The sequence below is a fragment of the Rhinolophus sinicus genome, chromosome 15 (genome assembly GCF_057876585.1).
Source record: "Rhinolophus sinicus isolate RSI-liver-muscle chromosome 15, RSI-T2T, whole genome shotgun sequence".
Lineage (NCBI taxonomy): Eukaryota > Metazoa > Chordata > Mammalia > Chiroptera > Rhinolophidae > Rhinolophus > Rhinolophus sinicus.
This window is the reverse complement of record NC_142515.1, coordinates 441,654-466,372: the sequence shown is the minus strand read 5'-3', so window position 1 is coordinate 466,372 and position 24,719 is coordinate 441,654. Positions and strand designations below refer to the sequence as shown.

Genomic DNA, 24,719 nt, shown 5'->3' with positions numbered 1-24,719 from the left:
GAGGGCAGCACACGACACTGGGGCCGCCATCCCCTCCGTCAGTGCCGTCTCACCCCATCATCCCTGCGAGGTCTCACCGTTGCCAACGTGTGAGCTTAGACAATGCGCAGAGTCTCCCCTGCTGAAACCTGGAGCCCTAGCTCTGACCCCCGTCCCATGGCTGAGGCCCAGGCGCCCGGCCTGGTGTCATCTCCTGCTGCCGCCTGAGCTGGGACCACAGGCGGCTGGGCAGGGTGGAAACACCGTGTCTGAGCAGAAAAACTGCCCTCAGAACCTTCTCCATTGACAGCACACGAGACCCAGTGTCACGGCCCCACCCTGGACACAGCATTAGTAGTCCCACAATTTGTGTGACTACAAGTCCTAAGGATGGTGCCAGGTGGGGACAGAACTGATGGGGGTGGGGGCGTCACTTCAAAGGCATGTCATGTCTGACCACTGCACTGCATGCCTGAAACTGATATAATATTGCACGTCAACTATAATCGAAGGAAAACAAAGAAACGTCCTACCAGAACCCTGAAGTGACTCAGCAAGACACAGCATCCACATCACTGCACATGTGTGTCACCTAGGACAGGAGCCGAGGGGTCCCAGGCCCAGGAGCCGGGCATTGTGGGCAGGAGGGGGCACCGCCCAGCATCATGGATATGCCAAAGGTGAATTCCATGCTGCCCGACAGGAACCAAGTTCCAGGACTCTGCCTATAAGTCCAGGCTGCAGCCAGGCACGGGTCTCTTCTCCTGGCCTGGGACAGGGCAGAGGAGCCAGCAGGACGCGAGCAGGCCAGCCCCCAATCGTGCTCCTCTGGGCGTGAGCCCGGAGTCTGTAACATGGGCGTCCTCGACACCAGGAGCCAGCAGGGCAAGCTGACACTACACACATGACAGAGGTCTACACAACAGAACAGCCCGTGTCAGGAACAACCTGGCAATCACTGGCTGGAGGAGAGGACGCAAGGGTGGGAGTAAGCAGTGCAGATGCAAATCCTGTAGGAGAATCTATGCCCACCAAAGCAGGGTGGACGGGCCCACTGAAACAGGTCAGGAGTGAGTGGCCTCCGAGTTACTGTGCTTCCAGCTGTGTGTGATGAAGCACGCTGCTCTGCCTGCCGACCGTAAAGCTGGACCAAGGACTCGAGGCCGCCGATCGGGCACCACCCCTGGAGAAGGGAACGCAGGACCGAGCCTGTGTTTGCCAGCTCAGCCTAGGGACAGCTTGCCATGGCACAGGGGGCAGAACACAGGCCCACGGTACCAACGAGCTGCAATCCCCAGGTGTGGACAGGGGGCGGGGAGGGGGCAGGTGTCGAGTTTAGCAGATAAATCCTTTAATGTAGATATTACAATACAAATATAAATACATTAAATAACTGAAGGAAAACAACCCTGAGAGAACAGATAGAAAATCATATTGGACAAGTACAAACAGCAAAAAATGGAAATACTGGAACTGAAAAAACTACAATAACTGATATGAAAAATTCCTGGCTGAGTTTAACAGCAGATTGGAGAAGGCAGGAAAAAGTCAGTAAACCTGAAAACAGATCAATACAAACAATCTAATCAGAAGAACAGATTGAAAAGGATTTTTAAAAATGAGCAGAGCTTTGGGCCCATGGGACAGTCTTCAGTGTCCCAGCACACGGGATGCTGGGAAGGAAAGAGTGAGAATATGTATTGGAGGAAATAATTTCCCAAATCTGTTGAAAACACCATCTTACACATCTGGGTATCTCAGCTAACTGCAGGCAGGGCCGTCTTAAAGGCTCTGAGGAAAACCATAATCAAAATGCTGGAAACAGGGCCAGCCTGGTGGCTCAGGTGGTTGGAGCACCGTGCTCCTAACGCCGAGGTCGCCGGTTCGATTCCCACATGGGCCAGTGAGCTGCACCCTCTACAGCTAAGATTGTGAACAATGGCTCTCCCTGGAGCTGGGCTGCCGTGAGCAGCCAGAGGTCGGAGTGTGCTACCAAGAGTGGCCGGTGGCCAGCGTGAATGGCCAGCAGCCAGCAACCGGGAGTAGTGCAAGGCTCCTAATACCAGCTTGAACGGGGGGAGGCAGAAGAAGAAGGGAAAAAAATGCTGGAAACAGAGTTAGACACCAACTCGGGAACGGAGAGGCGGCAAAAGACATGCAGTGTCCAGGAGAAGCTTCCAGTAACTCCTGACTCACTGTCAAAAACTACAAGGCCAGAGAAAAGAAAACCAGCTATTCAGAGGGTTTAAAGAAGAAACATATCTGAATCCAATAGACAGTGAAAATATTCCTCAAAGCTGAGGGTGAGGTGAAGTCATTCTCAGATCAATAGAAGCAGAAAGAATTCCTTGCTGACAATTGTGATTACAAGAAAAAATAAAGGGAGTTCTTCAGGCTGAACTAATACCAGACAGAGATTTGGATTTGTGGAGAAGAGCCAGTGGGACCGTCAAACAAGGGGCATACAGAGCCACTGTTTTTCTCTAGAATTTTCTTTAAAAACCACCGGCTGTTAAAAGCAAAATAACAACACTGTTAGATGAGGTTTATAACATATTTCGAAGCCTAAGATACGACAATAGCACAGAGAAAGTGGCGGGTGAATGCAGTGTAATGTTACAAGGCTGTCACCTCGGAAGTGGAAGTGGCACCCACGGGCCGTACAGGTGCCAGGTGAGAGTTGTGTTACCAGCCTCGCAGCAGCGTCCTGACCCAAGAGGTGCAGCCAAGAAATGAACAGGCGAGTACAGGGAACCGGAGCACAGAAGGCGCAGAGCAGAACAGAAGACATTATGGAAACACATAATGACATCCTAGCACAGTTCAAAACCACACTAAGCGCAAAGAGACCAAACACTACGATTAAAAGACAGATTACCGCACTAGATAAACAAGAAATACATGCCTTTCCAAGCTGTTTCACCTGAAAGGTGCACAGAGGAGGTAAGTGGGGTGAGGAGGGGGCTGGAGGAGCCGAGAGCATCAAACGCAGGAGCCTTCAGGACAAGGGAGTCAGGCCCCCAGACGAGGGCCACCCCAGCGTGTGCGACTGGGTATCCGGAAACACAGGAGCAGAGCTGAGAGCCTCAGGGAGTCAGGAGATGCTGACTGCCCAGCAGGGGCTCACACCCCTCACTCAGGAACGGCTGGAAGCAGAACGAGAACTCGGACTCAGAAGACCCGAGCACTGACACGAGCCGCCGAGAGGGACGATGGCTTCCTGAGCTTTCAGCCCCTACAGGGAGGAGGATGGTGTCAGCTCGAAAACCTTCCCACAGAAGCAACCACACAGCACAGCCCCAGGGCCCCGAGGCTCTCACTGGATCCTACAAGACCGTTAAGGAAGAAAACACCAAGTCACAAAAAGTCCTTCAGAAAGCAACGGACGAAACGCTTCCCGAGTACCCAATGTGGTTTAAAACGTCAGCGTGACAGCGACGTCAAACCTACAGGCGTCACAAAGCAAGGACAGTGCAGGCCCTCGTCCCCAGGAAGAGGCGCAAGGAGCTCTGCCAGCCCAGGAGAGGAGGCCGCCACACAGAAGGTGGGTTCCAGGGCGTGCAGAAGACAGCGGGGGCGGCACGCGAAGCGCACGCAGAGCCACTCTCGCGTTAAACAAGAGAAAAGCACACGGTCATTTCCAAAGGGACAGAAGAAACATTCGAAACATCCAACACCCATCCGTGACTAAAACACAGCTCAGCAAACCAGTTGTTTAAAATGTGTGCTTTCTCTTGAATGCGATTATAGCTCCATAAAATCGAGTAGGAAAAGAACCATCGAGAAAAAGAGGGCAACTAGAAGTTATTTCTTAAAATCAGGCAAATATGAAAATAAAATACAAGGATATTTTTGTGAATGAGAAATAAAGTCATTAAAACACAAAAGGTGGGCTAAAAAGAAGAATTAGAGAATCTGTAAATAAAAGAGAATTGATGGCACGGACGGCACCTGGGAGGGGACAGAACATGAAGATAAAGGGACGGGGATATGAAGGCCTTGCAGCCCCGTCACACATTCCAGGGGAAACTGTTCACATGACAGACGGACGGACGGTGTGGGGAGGAGAGCCCTAGGACAAGCAGGAAATGGGCAGACCCGGGGCTCCGAGCTCTCCCCTTGCCCCCACTCCCACACATGCTGACACCAGGCCCTGCGCCTCCCCTGCCGTGTGTGCCAGGCCTCACATGGGTGACAAAGCCAGCCCCTAGATAATCACAGGGCCCAGTGGCCATGGCAGCGCTCTGGCCCCTCCTCGCATTCTGTGCCCAAATCCCATGGTCTGGGCCCGCTGGCACCTGCTCTCTTGGGTGACCCTCCCTGCCCACACCCCAGCCTCCCTGTCACTGATTTCTCTCAGAAAATGGAGTGTTAAGAGGCCACTCCCACACACCTGCTCCCCTTGCAGGACTGGCCGTCTGCGGGTCACTCTGCAGCACACAACGCCCTGACACCCCCGACAGGAACAAAAACCAAAGCAGGAATGCAGGCTTCACCGCATGGCCCCACCAAGGCAGTGCTTTCCAGGCCAAGCCCGCCTGTCCCTTCTCTCCTGCACCTGCTCCACCAGGCCCTGCCCACCTGGCACGCCCCCAGCCCACAGCAGCCCACGACCCTCCCCCGACGAAGCCCTTTCTCAGCCAGCAGGTTCCACGTCCCCCTCCCGCGGCCCTGCCCTTCCCTTCTCAGCCCTTCGAGGCTCCCTGGGCCCACCCACCCCAAGGGGGCACTGCCTTGGGCCTCCTCCCTTTCTGGGGTCCCAGGTGACCTCCCAGGCCCTTCCCTTCTGGGCCGCCCAACTCCAGGGCCTGCAGCCGTCTCCAGGCCTCTCAAGCCAGGATCTCAGGAGGGGCCATGGGTCTCCTGCACCCTGTGCCCACCCCCGCTCTGCCCGGCTTCCTCCACTTGGTCACCGGCTCTCACCTGCCACCTGCCCTCATCTATTCCATCACCTCTCACCTGGACTCCTGCCACCAGCCCATCCACAGGCTGTTCCCCACAGCAGCAGAGCGCTCACTTGACAACTGAAGAGCCTCCTGTGCCCTCTGACGCCCACCACTACTTAGGGTAACGCTCTGACCAGCTCTGGACCCCGCCGTCCGCAGGGCTCCGCCCAGTCCCCCCCACTCTGTCTGGTCTCTGATGAGGTCAGCTTCTCCCTCCCTGGCCAGCTGGAACCACCCAGCCATCCTCCCTCCCGCCTGTTGAGGGCCTTCTTAGCACTGTGGACAGGCGCCTGTCAACGTGTGGAGAGCTGCGTGCAGAGGCAACTGCTGGCTTTGGTGAGGGCAGGTAAGTGTGGGTGTGGGGAAGTGCAGGTGTGGGTGCAGGTGTGGGTAACCACAGAGCGGGTGTCGTGTTGGTGTAGATGAAGGTGTAGATCCAAGTGCAAGCACGCACGTAGGTATAGGGACAGCCACAGGCACAGATGTAGGTGCAGGTGTAGGTGTGCACGGAAGTGCTCGGGCTGCACCACTTTACTGTCTCTGGGGCCCGGCAGGTGCCTAGCCTGAGGCTGGCGCATGACCAGTGTGTGACATGGGCAGAGGCACCGGCCCTGATGGCACTGCCTGGGGAGCCGCAGCACCCACCCTGCCTGTGGGCACCCGGACACCAGGTGCGTGGACACTGGCTCATGGCCAGCTCTGGGCCACGGCAGGTCCCTCCACAGGAGTTTGTGGAGCACGGTGACACTGTGTTGGCACTGGCTTTCAGAGGGCTACCCTGAAGCCAGTTGTTTGTCTGCCCCTGAGTGGCAGGCCCAGGCTAGCCCTCAGCTGATGTGAGCAGGTGGTGAGGGCAGCCGGACCCTCTCAGGACAAACTGATGGCATTGTTGCCCCAGCAGCCACTCAAGCCCTCTTTACAGGCAGGTGGATTCACCTGCCTACATCACTTTTGGGTCAAATGTGTTGGATTTCACCCCTGTCCCTGGTGTGGCCGCATCCTGCCCACATGCCACCCATCTCTGAGGGCACAGCCCAGGACACAGAGGCACGGGCTACCTGTCCACCTTCTCCAGGATGTCCGCGATGTTGGTCAGCGGCTTCCGCAGGTGATGCCGCAGGTTGTGCTGCAGCAAAGGGAGACACAGGTTCCACTGGGTCGCACACACCACCTGGATGACCCGGGGGTCGCCAAGGCGGGCGGCTCGCTGGAGCGCGACGTCCAGTTTCTGCATCATGCTCAGCTGTGCCTGCACAACAGACAGTGAACGGCGGCTGACGGACGGACAGACAGACAGACAGACGGCCCGCCCTGACCTGAGGCCACGGTGGCCCCCTGGCGGCCCCCGATTCGGGGAGGCAGGAGGGTCAGGAGGCCGCAAGTGGGCCAGGGCCTGTCTCAGATGGTCTGTGGACGTGGCCTGGGCGATCTTTTCTGGAAGGAACGGGTTCCCTTAAAGGCACTTCCTTACAAGGCTCTGCAAGGGCTGTGCACGCCGAGCTGAGCCTCTGTCCCCTGAACTGACTCGGTCGAGCCTGCTTACTTCTTGGTTTTGTGTTTCTTGGGCACAAATGCCCGTTCCGTGTATTACCCCAAGACCATGCGCTCTCCCCAGCAGACCGGCTCTGGCCCGGGCACTTGGCGGCTTGTGGATGCGGCCTCACTGCTCCCACGCCTGCCCAGGGACCTCGGGGCTCCCCTCACACTGCTCCTGGGTCCGGGGTCCAGCCCAAGCCTGGGATTCCCAACCCCATGCCGCCCGGCTGTTCAGATGAGTGGGCAAGGCCTCATGAGCTGACCCTGCGGCCTCTGAGTTCCGCGGAGGGCACAGGCAGAGGGACCGGTCAACCCCTCTTCGTGCCACCACCATCCCCACACACACAACCGCCTCTGTCGCGGTTTCACGATCAAACGCAGTGGCCCAGAGTTTTCTGTAAATCACCTTCAAACAACATTTACCTAGTGCCTACCAGGCACCAGGCACCAGCACGTGGCAGGCCTCACGCAGTAATGACCTCATTCGAGAAGGTTCACGCCACTGGGGACAGTCACGCAAGCAAGTCCCACAGGCAGCGTTAAATGTGCCCGCTGAGGGCGTCACCCCACCGCCTGGCAGAGTGTTCACAGCGCAGACTCTGGCTAGATCCTCCCAGGCCAGGTGGGTGACATGGGACATGGGCAGCCTGGCACATGGGGGCTGCCGTGAGGGTTCCATGAGCCAATCCCAGGGAGGGCCCCCCTCGGCCCAAAATCATTGTTGTTTCAATACATTTTGTTCCTCTTTTTAAACTGCAAAATTCTTATTAAAGAACCATCTACAATGATCTCTGGATGGCTTTTCTGGGGCAGCTGCTGACCCAGTCCTGCTGCCACACACACTGGCCTGAGAGTGAGACCGAGCTCACGTGGCCCCCGACACTGCGGCAGCACCAAGAGGTGGCTGAGACAGCCGCCGCCTCTGTAACTGCAGAGGGACGATTCCACGCAAGCGCGTGGCTTCCAAACGGGGCAAGTGAGGAAGTGAGAGCAGCTGCTGCGAGCACACACGGCCCCCTCCTGGTGGGAGACCTCAGGGCCTGCCCTCCCCACGCACCCGGGTCCCCGATGCCCCCATCCCTTGCAGTGACCTCACCACCGCTTCAGAGCCCCTCAGGCTCCCAGGCCCGAGGAGGCCGACGGCCCTCGCTATGGCGGGGTGACTTGCCTTCCCGGACATGAGCCATGATTTCAAGGAGCGTCACAAGGGCATGGTGGCCCTGACCAAGGACAAGTGTCAGTGTGCGTGGGGGCGGGGCAGGCAGCTCTGCACGGGCCACAGGGCTCATCCAGCCCGGCCCTGGCTGCTGGCCCCCAACACGCCCACCAGGCCACGTGGTCCTGGGAGCCATGGGTGACCACCCTCAGGGCTGCAGAGGGGCTGTCAGCTCACGTGCTACCCTGGCCACTGCAGTTCCTGCCGAGAGGCCGTGCTCACAGGTGGGAAACTGAGGCACAGCCAGCTGGCCGTATGCCTGTCACATGGGAAACAGCAGCAGAGCCAGAGCCAGAGCGAGGCCAGCAGTGGGGTCCCCGCACACTCCCAGCACCCTGACATGTGTCACAGACTCGGCTCTCCCAGGAGATCTGCACCCAGCCTGCCCCGGGGATGCCCAGGGCTTACCTCCACAGCCGCTCGCATGTAGGTTCTCATTTTCTTTTCAAGTCTCAGGGCTTCTAATTCATACTCCAGGCATTCAATTTCAATCAGCGTCCCAGGATCCTGCAGACACACGCATGTGTATAGACAGAAGCAATACTACACCTTCACCAACTCCGAAGACCATTTAATTGTAGTTAATGTATTAGGCAGAAATTCCACAAGTAAATATCATAAGGAAACACAAAAATGTATTTAAAAACTTAAAATGTTTCCAACAGACTCAAAGGTTTGAGAAAGCTAAAAAAATCGCTCTACCTTTTTAACAGAGGGGGAAAGTAGTTCGTGTCAGTGGACACTGAGTTCTTAAGTAATTACACCAACTTCTCTGGTTTGCTCCCTATGGTCAGGACAGGCGCCTGCAGGAAGGAGGCAGAGCTGCAGGCAGCAGCGGGGGTGTCTGGGCCGGGAGCTTCCCTTTTTATAAAACTGCTCGACTGTCTTCCAAAGGGTGGCGCCCTTTCCTCCGCCCCCAGCTGTGCATGAGAGCCCTTTTCTCCATCTGGGATGGTCGGCCCTTCACTTAACCCCTCTAGCAGGTGTGTAGTTGTGAGATTATGTACATATAGGTCTCTGCCTGGTTCCCAGCCCAGGGCTCCTAACCCTTGTAAATCCCAAGGGACAGCAGCACTTTGGGTCTATTGAGGCGTCCTGGGTGGGTTCTGAGGAGGCTGGTCCCCAGGAAGAATGGGCCATGGTCAGAAGCTGGCACTTTTCAGCTGGCACGGTTCTCTGGAGAAGGGAGAGGGGCTGGAAATGGAGTCAATGATCGACCACGCCTACATGATGGAGTCTCCATGAAATCCCAACAGCACAGCGTTCAGGGAGCTTCCAGGCTGGCGGACACCCCACAGCAGGCAGGGTGCCCCAGCTCCACAGGGACAGAGCCCCTGCACTCAGGACCCTCCCAGACCTGGCTCTGGACCCTCCATCTGGCTGCTCACCTGTGTCCTTTAGCATGTGCTTTATGACATTAAAAAAACAGTAAATGTACATGTTTCCTGAGTGCTCGGAGCCGTTCTCACAAATTAATCAAACCCGACGAGGGTGTCCTGGGAACCCCCGATTTGCAGCCAAGTCAGACAAGCTGTGTGTAACCTGGGGACCTACTGCTTGCAATCGGCACCTAAGAGGGGGCAGTCTTGGGCCGAGCCCTTCACCTGTGGGTCTGTCACTCTCTCCAGGCACTTAGTGTCGGAACTGAGTTAAACTGCAGGACCAAGCTGGTGTCACAGAATAGCTTGGTGCGGGAAAAATCTCCACATTTTTGGTGACTAGAAAGGTCAAGAAGTGAAGTGTCCTGTGTGAAAATAAGGGAGAAAAACACACAGGGGGCTGGAAACGAGGTTTCCCCAAACACAGCACTGAACATCGTAACGCGTCTTCTTTTTGACGTCCATGTATCTCCAGTGGGGAAGGGTCCGTTCAGGTCTTTTGCATTTTTCAGCTTGTTTTGTTTTCTTGAGTATTTAGAGTTCTTATATAATCTGGATACGGGCCTTTATCAGATACGAGATTTAAAAACTTTTCTCTCAGTATCTGGCTTGTATTTTCATTTTCTTAACAGCATCATTTAAAGGCAGTTCTTCACTTAATAAAGTTTAATTTCCCAATTTCTTCTTACACAGGTTGTGCTTCTGAAATCCTAAGAATTTTTTGTCTGACCCTGGGTCACAAAGATTTTCTTATGCCATTTTCTAGAAGTGCTATAGTTTTAACATTTACTTTTAGGTCTAGAATGCATTTTGAGTTAATGTCTGTGTATGGTGTGAGGTATGGTCAATGTTCATTTTTTCACATGTGGTTATTCGATTGTTCCAGCACCATTTTTCAAGAGACTATCTTTTACCGACAGAATGCCTCTGCACCTTTGTCAAAAAGCCCCTGACCACGTGTTTGTGCGTCCACTCGGTCAGTCTGCGCGACTTTCTTTGTGCCAACGCAGCACTGAGCTAACCACGAGCCTTTGTAAAGAGTCACAAGTCAGGCAGTGGCGTCCCCTGACACTGCTCTGCCTTCTCAAAGCTGATTTTAGCTGCTCTGGGCCCTTTGTATTTCTGTATAATTTTGTGATCAGTCAATTTCTAAAACACTTTTGCTGGATGTGGGGTGGGATTGCAGCCAGTTATCTTTTGAAAAAATTGAAATATTTGTTACGTCTTTTCTATTTAGTCATGCAGTTCCCTTCCTGCTTTCGTGTAGGTCCAGATTCCCACATCTGGTACCATCTTCTTTCTGGCTCAACAACTTCCTTTAAAATTTCTTACGGTGTTAATCAGACTCCTTTGGATTTTGTATGTTTTAATTAATTTTCACTTTGCCTCTGATTGTGAAAGACAATTTCCTGAGTATAGATTTTTAGATTGACAGTTTTCAGTTTGGTTTTCAGAGCTGTTGGTCTTAGGTCTTTGGGCTCGTGGTGTTTCCAAGAAAAAGTCTGCTGTCTGCTTACTTTTGCTCCTGTTCACGACCATCAGATTTTGAGCCATTATTTCTAAAACTGTTTTTTTTCAGTTCCCTCCATTCTCTTTTCTCCCTCAAGGATTCCACTGACACACCCACCCGTCTGCCTGAAGCTGTTGCACGGCTCATGCTGCACTGTATTTTCTTTCCAGTGTTTCTCCTGTTTCATTTTGGATAACTGAGTTACTGTATCTTCAAAAGTTAGCTAATATTTTCTTCTGAAATGTCTACTCTGCCTTATTTTCTATTCAAATTTTTATAGAGGTATAACTCACAAGTAATTGTATATATCTAAAGTGTAAATGTGATGAGTTGATATATGTCTACATGGTGAAATGATTGCCATAATCAAATAACTAACACATCCTCCATCTCACACACTTATTTTTTTCCTTTTGGTAAGAATGGTGAAGATCTACTGCCTCAGCGACTTTCAAGGACAAGACACAGCGTTGTCAACCACACTCACCACGCCATGCGTTAGGTCCTCAGAAACCCCCCATCTCACAAGGAAAGTTTGTCCCCTTTCCCCAACACCTCCCCTCTTCCTGTACCCTGGTCTGGCCACCACAATCCCACTGTTTCTCTGTCTGCCTTCTCTCACTCAGCATATGTACACATCTTCTTTAGGCATCACTCGTCAGCGGACACGTAGGCTACTGGGAATCGCGCTGCAGTGAACACGGGGTGCAGACGTCTGAGACCTGATTTCACTGCTGGAGAACGTGTTCCCAGAAGTGGAACTGTTGGATCCTACGGTGGTTCTGTTCAGTTTTTTGGGGAGCTTCCCCACGGTTTCCCATATGGCTGCACCCATTCTCAGTCCCACCAGCAGTGCACGAGGGAGGGCCCCTCCCCATAGGCCTGGCACCTGAGTGGGGTGAGCCAACGCCAGTTATCGCTTCTTTTTGATATGGGCCCCTCTGACAGGTGCGAGGTGACATGTCACAGCGGTTTCGATTCGCAGGCCCCCGATAAGCAGCGATGCTAAGCACCTCTTCGTGTACCTGGCGGCCATAGGAGTATCTTCCTTGGAAAATGTCTCCTCAGGTCTTTAGTCCACTTTGTTCACTGGATTATTTGGGAGTTTTGCTACTGAATTATATGAGTTCCTTATTTTTTTTAGATAATAATCCCTTATCAGGCAATGAGCTGGCTTGCAAATATTTTCTCCTCTGCCATAGGCACATTGCATTGTTTCCTTTGCTGTGCAGACTTGTTAGTTTGGTATAGCTCCACTTGTTTACTTTCGCTTTGTTGTCATATTCAAAAATCCTTGCCAAGACCAGTGTCAAGAAGCTCTTCCCCCAAGTATTCTTCTTACAGGAGTTTCACGGTTGCCGGTCGTAAGTCTCTGAACCATCACGAGTGCATTTTCCCAACTGGTATAAGATGGGGGGTGCAATTTCATTCATCTGCAATTAGATATCCAGTTTCCCCAGCACCGTTTATTGAAGAGACGATCCTTTTCCCATCAGCTAACATGTGGGAGTTTATACCCAGGCTCTCGGTTCTGCGCTGTTGGTCTCCGTGCCAGTGCCATGCTGTTTTCATCACTGTAGCTTTGTCGGATAGTTGGGTAAAAGGACACGTGATGTCTCCAGCTTTGTTCTTTCTCAAGAATGCTTTGGCTCTTTTCTGGTTCCATACATATTTTAGGATTTTTTTCTATTTCTGTGAGAAATGCCACTGGAATTTTGATAGGCATTACACTGAATCAGCAGATGGTTTGGGGCAGTACGGATATTCTAAAAATTTTGATTCTTCCAATCCAAAAACACGGAATATCTTTCCACTTCTTAGTGTCGTCTTCAGTGTCTTCATGAATGTCTCACATTTTTCAGTGCACAGGTCATTCACCTCCTTGGTCCAACTTATTCCTAAGCATTTGTTGTTTTTGATGCTCTTGTAAACAGGACGGCTTTCTTCATGTCTCTTTCGGATAGCTTGCTGCTAGTGGACAAACACACAATCAATTCTTGGATGTTGATTTTGAATCCTGCAACTTTTACTGAATTCGCTCATTAGTACTAACAGTTTCCAGTGGAGTCTTTAGCGTTTTCTGTATTTTGCTGCGTTGGATAATATGTTCTGTAAATGTCCACTAGGCCCATTCAGTCTAACATGTAGTTCAAGCCCAGTATATTCTCACGAGTTTCTGTCTGGATGATCTCACCTTGTTGAAAGTGGGGTACTGAAGACCCCTACTATGACTGTGTTGCTGCCTACTTCTGCTTTCAGATCTGTTAATAGTTGCTTAATATACTTCGGTGCTCCAATGTTGGGTGTATATATATGTATAATTGTTATATTCTCTTGATGAATCCGTCCATTTGTCATTATATAATGACCTCCTTTGTCTTGTTACAGTTTTTGACTTACTGTCTGTTTTCCAGACAATGGGAATGGGGCCCATGAAGAACTCTGTCAAGTGCTTCAAATAGAGGTCCACCTGCTGTTTTCATCACTTTGCTCTCTGGCCACCTGCACCTGCACCCCAGTCCCCTCCCCACTGACGATCACAGTCCTGTCCAAGTACCACCTGGTTGTCAAGGTCCAAATTCAGTTTCGTTTCCTTTTTTAGAGTCATTTCCAGGTCAACATAACTATGAATATGACTAACTGATTTCCCTTTTGCTAACCTGTATTTCTTACGGACCACACCACGTAATGGGCAGTCATCTTAGAGCTTTATTTGGTGGGAAATGCCTACGGGTCAGCTGGTATCTGACACTCACAGGTAACTTGGGACTAAACACAGCAGACATGCAATGAAGACAGTGAAGTGACCCTCCAGCCAATGGTGAGACCATCCAAGCAAACCCTTCCTCTAACTCACTCACCCTTGTGGACCCCAGCTCTCGTAACAGCATCTGCTAGGTACCCTGTGCTACACTCATAACTGGCAGTGCCAGCTCTAAGATAAGCCTTTGCTCTGCGGAAGGGACCTTTCACAGTTTTTTAAGTAAAACACAAATAAACCTGAAGCATGCATTCTTATCAACTTTTGGGGGCATGTGAAATTTTCTTTGGAGGGCAATACTGTAATGTGCATTTTAAAATCTTAAAAGTGATAATTCCCCAGTAATTTCATGTCAATGAACTTATCTGAGGGAAAAACTCTAAATGCACATAAAAGCATTAGGCACAAGATGTTAATTGCAGCCCTTTGTAATAAGCAAAAGCATAATAGGATTTAAATGTCCCGTAACAGGGCTGGAGAGTAAGTTATGGATCATGAATATTATGAAATATTGTGCAGCCCTTAAAGTCAGTTGTATAAACAGCTGGTGGCAACATGGGCCAGTGCCTGTGACAACAGGAAATAGGAAAGAGCGGTGTGCAAAACCCACATTTCACAGTGGGAAACGCACATAGAAAAGATGGGAAGGAAGTGAGGCAATGACACAGATTTCAGCTCTGCTGGGGGAGGGGGGCGGTTCCAATTCCTCTCCCTTTATGTTCCGGTAACCATGAGCAGGGACTGGACACCCACAGTCACTGACCACTTACCTCACTGTCAATTGCCTTCAAGTCTGAGAGGCAGCCAGAGGAGACCTCCTCACATTTCAAGGTCAAAGAAAGATGAGCTAATTCAAAAAGCAAAAGGATTCTGGAAACACAAAAGCAAAGCAATAATGGATCAATAGGGGTGACGAGAAGATACACCTGTCTGGTAGAATAAGCATTCAGTCAGCGTTCGACCAGAGGCAGGGAACCCAGATAACACACAGCCCCGATCCTGCGGTGATGGCTCCAGGCCCAGCCTCCTCTGGGCCTGACACGGGATGTGGAGGAACTCACGGCTGCGGCTGCTGGGCAACCGCTCCTCTCCTCTGCCCTCAGGGCCGGCCAAGGGCGGTCTGGGGGAGCAGAACACAGCCCCCCCGCACAGCAGCTCAGAGAGTGGGTGGGAACACGGGGACAGACTGCATTTCCTGACTCAGTGCCAGGTGACGAGCATCTGGGGACATCACCAAGAGCATTTGCAGCCACCGATCAGGGTCTTGGTAGAAATCGATGGGCCGATGCTAAAATGCATATGGAAATGCACAGGACCTACAATGGCCTAAGTAAGCAACTCTGAGAGAGCAAAGAGGAGTTCCGAAGGAGCTGCCAGACGTCACAGAGCGCAGGGCAGGGCAGTTCCCCGGGGGGGGGGGGAACGAGCCAGGGGCTCAGCTGCGACCACTAACACCTGGACCAGCTAACTCTCTGGGTGGGGAAGAGTTGTCCTGGGCACCAAGGGGTGTTCAGCTGCAGCCCTGGTGGCCAGCCACTAGGTGTCCCACTGGTGCCACCAAGCATTGTCTCCAGACACAGCACATGTCCCTGGAGGAAAGTCCAGCCCTTTCTGCCTTTTCCTAAGTGTCAGTCTTAACTGGAATGCAAATGGCCTGTGTGTTGTGTCACCACCCTCCCCTCTCTCTGCGTTGGGAAGCATATGGACCCTGGACTTCCCACGGTCCCTGCCTCCCTCATCCCCCACCCACACAGCCCCAGGGACCAACAAGGGCCCTGGCAGGTCGGGCCCCCATCTCCCCCCGCCCTCCCTGAGCTCCGACCACTCAGCCTCCTACATAAATGAGAAGGGACAGCCGTGAAGGTACAAACCCCCAGCTTCCCATCCTTTTTGGTTTACACTAACAGAAAATTGTTCCCGCCCCAGAGGTGTCAGAAGCTGGGCCCCTCCCAGAGGGTCAGGCTGAGGTGGGACCTGAAGCCCACAGAGGGCAGCTCTGAGTGGCTGAGCCTGTGTTCCCAGCAAGCAGACGACACACCTTCTCTTCCAGGCCCAAGGAGCAGCTACCACACGCTGACTGCACATGAAGCCATGAGGAAACTTAGCTGTGCAAATCACAAGCTATTCTGCATCCTGTTTGGCCATGACACACAAAACTACAAGCTCTGACAGACGTGGGGCCGCAGACACTGGAGGGCAGGGCCTTAGCGGGCACCTGGGCACAGGCTGGTTCTCAGAGCAGGTAGGGGAGCATCCCACGTGCGTTTTCTGTGCTCACCTGACAGTGAGACCGCCAGGGGAGCTCCCAGCCATGATAGAGGGCACTGGAGGCCAGGCCGAGCGTGGCCTACTCTCAGAGAAATGCACGTGTATGCGCGCATTCACACACACAAAGCACGTTCCTGACCTCCCAGAGGACCCTCGTCGTGGAAAAATACTTCATGACGCAGAAACATGTTCCCAATTTATGTGGGGAAAGCAGTTGAAAGTCATGTGATGATAATTCTGAAAATGTACATTGATGCTATTTGCAAACTTTCTATAATAACTACATGTTAAATTAGAAATTAATAAAACAATGATGAGAGCCATTAAACATACGTGTATATGCAACGCCTGGCCCATGAAATCTGTAAACATTGAAGAGCGATGGAGAACTCACACATGAAGTGACAACATGTACAGGAGCTGCCCTCTGCACCCTCCCCTCCAACCCAGCTGCAGACGACTCAAGGCCCGTGACCCTGGGTCCCGCGTCCGTGCCTGTGCGACACCCTTCCTTTGAGTTCCTGCTTCTAAGCAGCAGGAAACCTCCACGTTTAGCAGGCACCTCCTCCCTCCTTAGGTACAAACACTCTCGGTTTCCAGTGCTACCCAACTGTCCTTTACTGGGTTTGCTACAGCTGCCCCCTGGAGAGCTTGCCTGGCCACCCAGGTGAGCCTTGGAAGACAGCCCAGCCCCACCGACACCGTGAGGATGGCAGCTGTGCAGGGAGGCCTGTCCCAGACACCACGAGACAACCAGCGTGACTGTGTCAGCGTCTGTCTGTGCTCCTCTGTTACACTAGGTAATCAACGCTCCCCGTGTGAGTTTTTCGGGCTGCTTACCACAAACTCGGTGGCTTAAAATGACAGAAGCTTGACCTCTCACAGTGTGGAGAGAGTTTCCACCTCCAGGAGTCTCAGGGCCACGATCCCTGCGGAGGTCCCGGGAAGGGAACACACATGGTGCCCCACTTCAGCTGTGGCCGGCACCCCTGCCCGTCTCACAGCTGTCTCCCTCTTGGATGGTCTTCTCCACTGAGCTGAATCTCTGTGTCTCAGATTCTCCTTCCTTACAAGGGCCCAGCCTACTCCACTCTGACCTGAACTTGATGACCCCTGCAAAGACCTAGCTCCCAACAAGGTCACATCTGCAGGGAGCGAGGTCCAGGCTTCACTACGTCTTTAGGAGAAACAATTCAACCCACAACACCCCAAATCAACTTTTAAATGACAAATGGAAAAAACATCCAAAACAGTAGGCACAAGGCCCAATGTTCCTTGTGTCTGGAGAGCAGAGAAGTTGAGAAAATCACCGAGAACTGAAAAGGTAAGTTGTCAGAAGTGCAAGTTCAAGGTCCAGGCACAGCTGAGCACTGCACCCACCAGTGAACGACCACAGATATGCAGACAGAACCAAAGCAATGCGGTCATGTCACCCACTGATCAACAGGTATTTTGTCCTTCCCTGTTCTTTTAAATAAACACACACAAGGATGTGACAGCTGCTGGGTTGGAAGCAAACCTGTCACCTCTGCGGGAATAAACTAGGAGGACATTCCAGACTCTTCTGTCGGCCTCTGGCTTAGCTTCCCACTTGCAGGAATTCAATCCAGGATTATCATAAACTCCCAGTAGCGCTCAGAGGGTCCAGAATGCACAGAATTAAAAAGTTAAAATGCTTGGGGAGAAAAAACGCTTGTCTCCCACCTGCGGAAATTGTACTGTTATTCAGAAGGGGGTAAGATCTTGCAAGAACCTGAAAAGGACTTCTGCCAGAAGTTAAATCTGACTTCAAAAGTACAATATGAAGTCACATATCACAAGTGCTCCCCAAACAGTACAAAACTCAGGACACAGAGGGCTGGAGGAAACGCATGGGAACCTCCCATGGCTGGCGCTTGGCAGGGGCGTGATGGGTGCTTTTTACATTTCTCACATTTTCCTGTACTTAGCAATTGTATGCAGTGATTATGCAGCTGTGAAAGTGGAAAACATAAACACTTACTTTTCCTCTTTGATGGAAGGGAAGCGCTGGTGATCCCAATGATCTAACTCTTTATAGGTCTTCTTCAGAATTGTGTTGACGTCTTCAGGTAAATCATTTTTATCCAATTTTCTAGAATTAATTCAAACATCAAATAACCAAAAACTCCTGTCAGGTTTATTCAAATCATCCTAAAACAAACTCTCAGTCTATGAGCCTGTGTTTCCCCGACAGAGGCCTAAAATAAATCCACCTCCTTTCTCTCCTGCACTCTCTCAGACGACTTGTCACACGCCTCTCTCTCCCTCACTCCAGGGACAGCTTTCTCCCTTCATCGCTAAGAGTGAGAACAACCCAGGACACTGCACGAGACCCTCTGCCAGACTAGCTCCACACCAGGGCCCACCTCTTGGGGACCCCGGGCCCTGCCCACTCCCCGCTGCAGGACCTGGGGCCACCAGCCTCCCTCTGCACAGCCCCCCACCCCCTCTCCCTCACTGGTCTCCTCGCTCTCTGTCCCCTCTCCCACAGCAGCACATCTCTGCCTGGGGACAATCCCTTTTCCCCACTCGCTCTAACCTACGAGCCAAGTCTCAAGGCTCAGCTGGCACTGCCTGTCAGAAGAATTGCACAAGGCTGGGCCCTCGCCTAGAACCACTCTCTTCACAGGTGGAAGCCCGCTGGGGCACAGCCACAACCCCTGCACAGGACATTTGTAAAACGCAGCCCTTGTCACCCACGCAAACCACTTACGCTTTCAGCACATTCATGTGGAAAGTGACGGACAGGCTAGTGGAAGTTTTCTTTTCTTCTTTTAACTGAAGCTCATCCATTAATTCATGTTGTACCTGTTATAAAATGGAACAAAATATCAGTTCAGATTTAAGCAAATAAGCAGGTAGAGATGCAGATACTGTGTTTGACTGTTCATTTGCAAACACTCCTTTAACTTTAATACTCGTAATTAACAAGTGTCTTTTTATTAATTATGTTCATTATTTAGTTTTTCATATATAACTTGATTTCCTTTACACAGAAATGAATAGATTAGGAATGCTCTTCTCACAGCTGTTACGGTAACTAACTTTACACATTTTCTGCGTTTTTAATTCAGTGCTGTCCCAAAGGAAATATTCAGTCACATGAAGAACTAGCTGCTGTCTTGCTTTCTTCATGCGTGTGTTTTGTCCTCCACGGGTGGACCTGGTGGCTGCCCTGACACGTCGTTGTCGGAACAATGACACTTACGAGACCGCCTCCTTCCATCGCTGCCAACTCACCATGACGGCAAACACCTGGCGGTACCTGTGTGGCACGTGGGCCTTTATGAAGGGCGCGGCTGCCGCACACAGCTTGGCGGCCTCGTCTCTCCTGCCCGCATGGAGGTAGCAGTCCAGCAGCTCCCTGGGGGACAGAAACAGTGGATGCTGAGCCCTGAGGAAATCCTTGTCTGCTGCCAACATCTAATGAGCAGGTATTGATGCTTTCCTTATTTTCCTGTTTCGCAAACTTCAGGAACATACAGGCTGGGCCAGCTCCTTACCCCATGCCTGCAGTCTGCTCCTCAGGGACGTAACTACATGGGACATTTGAAAACAAGCGCGTTTACATGTCTTTTCTGTTAAAGGTGCCCCACGTGGGCACAGCAGGAGAGAAATGCCTACAGATTCCAGCTTCTGGACAGACTCTCTGGGTCCTCCGTGAAGATGGACACTAGCCGCTGGCCTGCACACCGCGCTCCGCAAATAGAAAAACAGTCTGACAGGCACCGTTCAGTGCCCTTGGGGTAGGGACCACTTGCTGAGTCTGTCACGGTGGCATCTCAGGCCATCCCTGGAGCGATGTGTGGGGCACCCACTCTGCCAAGATTTCTGCTAAAACATCTCCTAAGGTAACAGCGCACTGAACTGAGCTTTAAACCAGAGCTGGGACTCTGACACAGGCTCACATTTCCTGTGCTTTGAGTGGAAACAAGCGTCCTGTTGGACACCCATACGATTGGGACATTGCGACGTCGTCCTATAGAGTCTAGAAACATCTTCAGACAAGACCCCAAAACCATGACTCTAGTTAGAGCCGGACGCAGTGGCTGGCCTGCACGGGAAAGGCCAGCCCGGGAGGATGTACCCCCCACCCCACTCACAGCATCAGCTCGGCCCGCCACTCTGTGTCCTCCTCCTCCGACTGATTTAACACATTCACCATCTGGGAGAGGCTGGCGATCAGGTGGTGAGAGTAGCCAGGCTTGAGGAAGGGCCTCGCCATCCGCCAGTAGAGGACCGAGGCGTTAAACACCAGGAAGTGATACCTGTGGCACAGATCGGACAGGACATCTGAGAGCCGGTAGGCACCCAGCCGCCCTGCCCTCTTCTGGAGTCCTCTGGGCCAGAAGATGGCAGCAGCCTCCTCGGATACATATGGTCCACACTGCATGAGAACACGCAGCGCCCTCCAGGGAGCACCAGGGGCGCCTGCGCAGATGGCGCCCTGGCTCTAGGTGGGCCACAGGATCCTGATCCCAGATCGGAGACCTCTTCACTTATTCAGTCACTGCACAAAGGGATCACCTCCCTATGAAAACACATCACTGAGCAAGGCCCCCTTTGGCTCCCAAGGGACAGACAAGAACAGGAAGGAGCAGGAGGAATCAAGGAGGGCTTTCTGGAGGAGGTGACCCAGAAAGTGACCAGGAATCAACCAGGAGAGCAGTGCAGGGAAAGAGGGCTAGGTAGGTGGAGAGGAAGTGCCCAGTGTCGAGGGAGGGAGTGGGGCCTCTCCTCAGAAGCTGGCCTTTTTCCTGACCGCTGCAGGCAGCCACCTGAGGAGGTGAGGATGGGAACACAGGGGCTGGCTCTCCTCCTTCTCCAGGCCTCTCTGGAGGGGCTCTGCCTTGTAGGACCCACCCCAGGTGTCTGGCGGGCTCTGCACTGGCCGGCCATTAGATGATGCGCGCTGCTAATCACCGCATCACACAGGCCGCTGGCCATGAGACAAGGCTCCTGAGCGCCCACAGGACAGTCTGCAGCTTCCCCAAAACCCCTGGCATGCAGCAGCATCTAGGCCGCTCCCCAAGGATGCCCACCACTCTGGCTTCATGGCTGCAGGGTACGGTCCCCTTGAAACACCCACTGTCCTCAGAACCTCTGGTGCGAGGCCACCAGCTTCCATATCTGCAGGACCTCACGGAGGGAGGGGCTGGGGGGCTGGGCCCTGCATCCAGCACCTACTACAGGGCCAGCCAGAGGAGGCCACCAACTGCAGGTAGTGGGGAGCGAGTGAAGGACTTATGCTCACGTCCCTCTAAATGTTGTGTCCTGTTTAAACAGGTTGTGCTGATAGCAGTTTGTGTGCAAGCTTAAGCGTCTGTCATACTCACTGCTAATGAAGCAAGCATTAGTGAAGTGGAAACAGTGCTAGACTTCCAGCCAAGTCACCTCTACACACCTGAGGCCAGGGCCCAGACTGTGGCCATGGGGAGGACAGGCCAGTGGGGGTAGCACAGGGAGGGAAGCAAGACGCTGAGCCCTGAGGGGCCCGGGGATGGGGAAAGGAGACGCCCATAGAGGAAGCTGTCCAAGGTCACTACAGATCCCAACAACCGCTGAACGGAAGAGAGCAAGCAGCTAAGGGGACTGTGCAAGGCCCAGCTCTACGGCGGAGACCTGCGTGCACAACCATAGAGGACAGACCCTGAGTGTGCGCAGAGACCCTCCCAGCAGGTCCTGATCTGTTCTGCCCACGGGGGACGGCGGGGCTGGGCCTACCTCGGTTCCCCTTTCGCAAAGTTGATCACCTTCATGTACTGAGTCACGCAATTTTCAAATTCCTCCTAGAACCACACAAAGAACGCACAATCAAACTGAATTTGCCGCTGAAACCCCAAGCACTACTCACGGCCCCTTCCGTGACCATTTCAGCCTCAGTGGGGTCAGGCCTGGCAGCCCTGTGTGCCCAGTGGAAGGGGGGCACCAGGCAGGCCACAGCTGCGTGGGCTCTCAGGCAACCTCGGCCTTGCTACCAGCTCAAGGGCGGCTGCTCTGTGTGTGACATGGCACTAGGTTACAAAGGTCAAACGTCTAACAGGACGTAAGTCCAATGACACCACTGCTGAGGGAGACACCAGAAGTTCCACATCACTGAAAATGAATCTGGTCACATAACTCTCGATGAAAAATACTTTTATGGAGCACAGCATAGGGAATAGAGTCAATGGAAACAGCTATATGATGTCAGACGGGTAGTAAATTGGGGGGGTTATCACTTTGTGAGGGGTGTAAATGTCTATTACATTGTTTTTACACCTGAAACTAACAAAAAAATTACAAAAGGAAAATTAACTGAAAAAAAAAAGAAAAATACTTTTAGATTTGTCTAGCCTGACACAACTTTGGAAGGGGAGTGAAATAGTAACAGTTGTGATACAAGACACAGAATTCTGAGGAGAATCAGGGCAGCCTCAGGGAAAAAGTTCTAGTAGGACAGACCCTATCGGTTCACTTTAGAATGATGAACCCATCATCTCATGGAAACTGTTAGGACTGGACACGTGAGGGCTCCACATGGGCTAAGTCGGGGGAGGGGAGGACGCCTTAGAGGGGCCCCACAGACCGTGTCTCACCAGGTTTTCTGTGGACTTGGGGGCACACAGCTGGGCCCTGCACAGGTGCGCTCGGCCCAGAAACTGGGTGACGGGCCCCTTCACCTTGAAGTACATCTGGATGCAGTCCTCGCTCACCTCTGGCTGCCCCATCTGCAAGAGAACGCCCAGCCAGGAAAGGTCTCCGCAGAAGGCGGTGGAGGGCGCTGCCCCCCTTCGCATGCACATGGGATGGAGAAGCCCGGAAGACGCCTGAGGAGGGCCCAGCAGTCCCCTCCCTGAGGCCTGTGCTCTCCTCAGTCAGTCCCCTTCTGTTTCCAGCATAAGCCCAGAAACAGGTGACCTAAGGCTCAGCCCTGGGACCCCTGGGAACCCTGGGATAATGACCTTCAGGGCCTGCTCCGCACACAGGACAAACAGGTCAGGGCTGAAGCTCTCAGTGGGGTCAAACTCCGACCTCCCCAGGCTGGCGGACTTAATCAACTCGTAAGCCCTCTTCAGGGAGGCAGCGTCTGTCAGGAAAACAGTTGGGGAAGATATGATCAGGCAAAGGTACCCATCTCAGCACAAGAGCCGTTGGGGAACAGTCAGGAGGGTCCAAGAGAGGCCTGGGGTCAGGCTGGCAGCCCCACGGCTGTGTCCCTTTCTGGGGCCGTAGGACCTGGTCACCTCCAGGGAGAAGAGTGCCAGGGGCAAGATGCTACATGCACGGCCCCCTCCCCACCCGGCAGGGCGCAGGCAGGTCCAGCCTCAGAAGCAGGTTAGAATGACAAAGCCTTGTCTCTAAGAAGGCCCTCCGTGTGCGCGTATGTGTGTCCAGGTCAAAGACGCTGAAGTGCTGGCTGGGGGGGGTCACTGAATCAGGCAGGGAGGGGTCAAGAGGGTCGAGGAGGGGTCTCCTGGCAGCTCTGGGGTCTCCCCGGGACGGGGGTCTCGGTGGGTGCTGGTCCCTGCCCACCCTGCTGGTTCTCGGCGCGGGCCAACTCCTGAGTGATGACCAGGTCCATGGCGTCCTTGGAGTGTCGGTTGCCTCGCTCCTGTGGACCAGCCGGCGGTTGCCCAGCGACAGAGGGACGCAGACCGGGTCCTACGAGTCGGCAGCAGGATCACGTTTGTCCGGAGGCAAACCTTCCCAGAGGCCCGCCCCTGTGCCCGCCCCACAATCACCCCCGTGGATGGGGGGGGGGGCGGAGCGGAGGGGATGCACGGGGCTGAGTTGGGGTCTGCTCTCCACCCCCTCCTCCCGCCGCAGCTCCGATACCACTGTCCCATCTCCCATCGGCGGACAAGCTCCGCCCACCCACCCGCGGCCACGCTGCAAGTTGGTGCGGTCCTGGCCCGGGGCAGATCCCCCTCCAGGCTCAGGGACCATATTCCCGTATTCCTTAGCGCCTTCGTTCATTCCTTCTACAAACAGTTATTTGCCCTGTGCCCTGGGCCACGCTGAACGGGGCCTGTGGGCAAAGGACGTCCCACAAACAGGGAGCGAGCGCAGGGAGCCCGGCAGCGGTTCAGGTCTGACCCTGAGTGGGGAGCGGGCTAGGGAGCGGGCCCCAAGCAGGGACAGTTAGGCTGAGATCCCCGCGGGCCGAGAGGAGAGCAGACGCCGGAAGGAAGAGGACCCGAGGGAGCGGCGTCTGGCGAGGCCTGGAGGAGGGAGGGGACCCTGTGGCGGGCTGCGTGGGCTGGACAGGGCCACTGTCTGGGCAGGGTCACCTCGTCAAAAACGTAAACAAGACAGGGAGCCACTTTAAAAAGGAGCTTCGGTTTTGCCTGCAGGTGGAGGATAGGACACAAGTGCAGACCACCGGCCAGTGGGTGCGACTTCTGACAGCAGTGACAAAATTGGAAATGCAAACCATGATGACATACGTGCACATATATGTACATATCCGTTATACTGTTATATGCGATAAATAAGGGTACCTCCCCCCCCATCATTTTGAAACCCCAACTCCATATTCCCTGAGGGATCTAGGGCCGTGTACCATCGCGAAGGGAGAAGACTGTGCGACATTCGCCAGCTGTCGGTTCTCACAGACGCGCTCCCTGTGTCTGTTTATTCAGACACTGGGCACCAGGCGCACAGCAGTTATAAAATATTTAATCCCGCCAAGGAAGTATCTCCAAACATTATGTGCTAAGAGATTTTCCGAATCCTAGAGCATTAAATATTAACACTCATTTTTCTAGTTACACAGCAGCCTTAAACATTAAGAGAGGAACACAGTTATTTTTTACTGGATGGTGCTTCAACTGGTGAGGACAGTTCAGGTCAGCCCCAGCTGCTCTGCTGCTGTTTTCACCAATCAAGTGTGGAAGTTGTGGGATGCCATGTGTCACCCCCCACCTTGTTTGCGCTCTGTGAGAAACAGATCCAACATTACCAAGTGGTCAGGCAACTGCCCGAAAGGTCATGCTGATGTCACAGGAACGCGGCAGCCTGAGGCCCTCAGTGTGGGCGGCCTTCACCCAACTGCTCCTGGTTGGCTTCCCGCTGGCACCTGCACCCCTGTGGCAGGAGGTCCCCAGTGCCCGCTGCCTGT

General features: G+C 53.3%; 1 protein-coding gene across 7 annotated transcripts in view; it reads right to left on the bottom strand.

Annotated features, from left to right (window-relative positions):
* CFAP46 (cilia and flagella associated protein 46) overlaps positions 1-23,423 on the bottom strand; it is a 91,237-nt gene extending 67,814 nt beyond the window's left edge. For 4 of the 7 annotated variants that reach the window (XR_016018831.1, XM_088791732.1, XM_088791733.1 and 1 more), the window contains exons 1-11: positions 23,132-23,422; positions 22,561-22,685; positions 22,195-22,326; positions 21,341-21,405; positions 19,720-19,884; positions 18,857-18,980; positions 18,330-18,424; positions 17,598-17,708; positions 14,098-14,197; positions 8,086-8,184; positions 5,984-6,174 (exon numbers count right to left, since the gene is read on the bottom strand). Coding sequence is in view for 5 of the 7 variants with exons in the window: in XM_088791732.1 (XP_088647858.1) it covers positions 5,984-6,174; positions 8,086-8,184; positions 14,098-14,197; positions 17,598-17,708; positions 18,330-18,424; positions 18,857-18,980; positions 19,720-19,884; positions 21,341-21,405; positions 22,195-22,326; positions 22,561-22,685; positions 23,132-23,180 (1,256 nt within the window). In the remaining 2 variants the exon portion in view is untranslated. Of the gene's footprint in view, positions 1-5,983; positions 6,175-8,085; positions 8,185-14,097; positions 14,198-17,597; positions 17,709-18,329; positions 18,425-18,856; positions 18,981-19,719; positions 19,885-21,340; positions 21,406-22,194; positions 22,327-22,560; positions 22,686-23,131 lie in introns of all 7 variants that reach the window. The other 3 variants (XR_016018830.1, XM_088791734.1, XM_088791735.1) reach the window with 1 other exon arrangement.
* Positions 23,424-24,719: the final 1,296 nt, after the last annotated feature.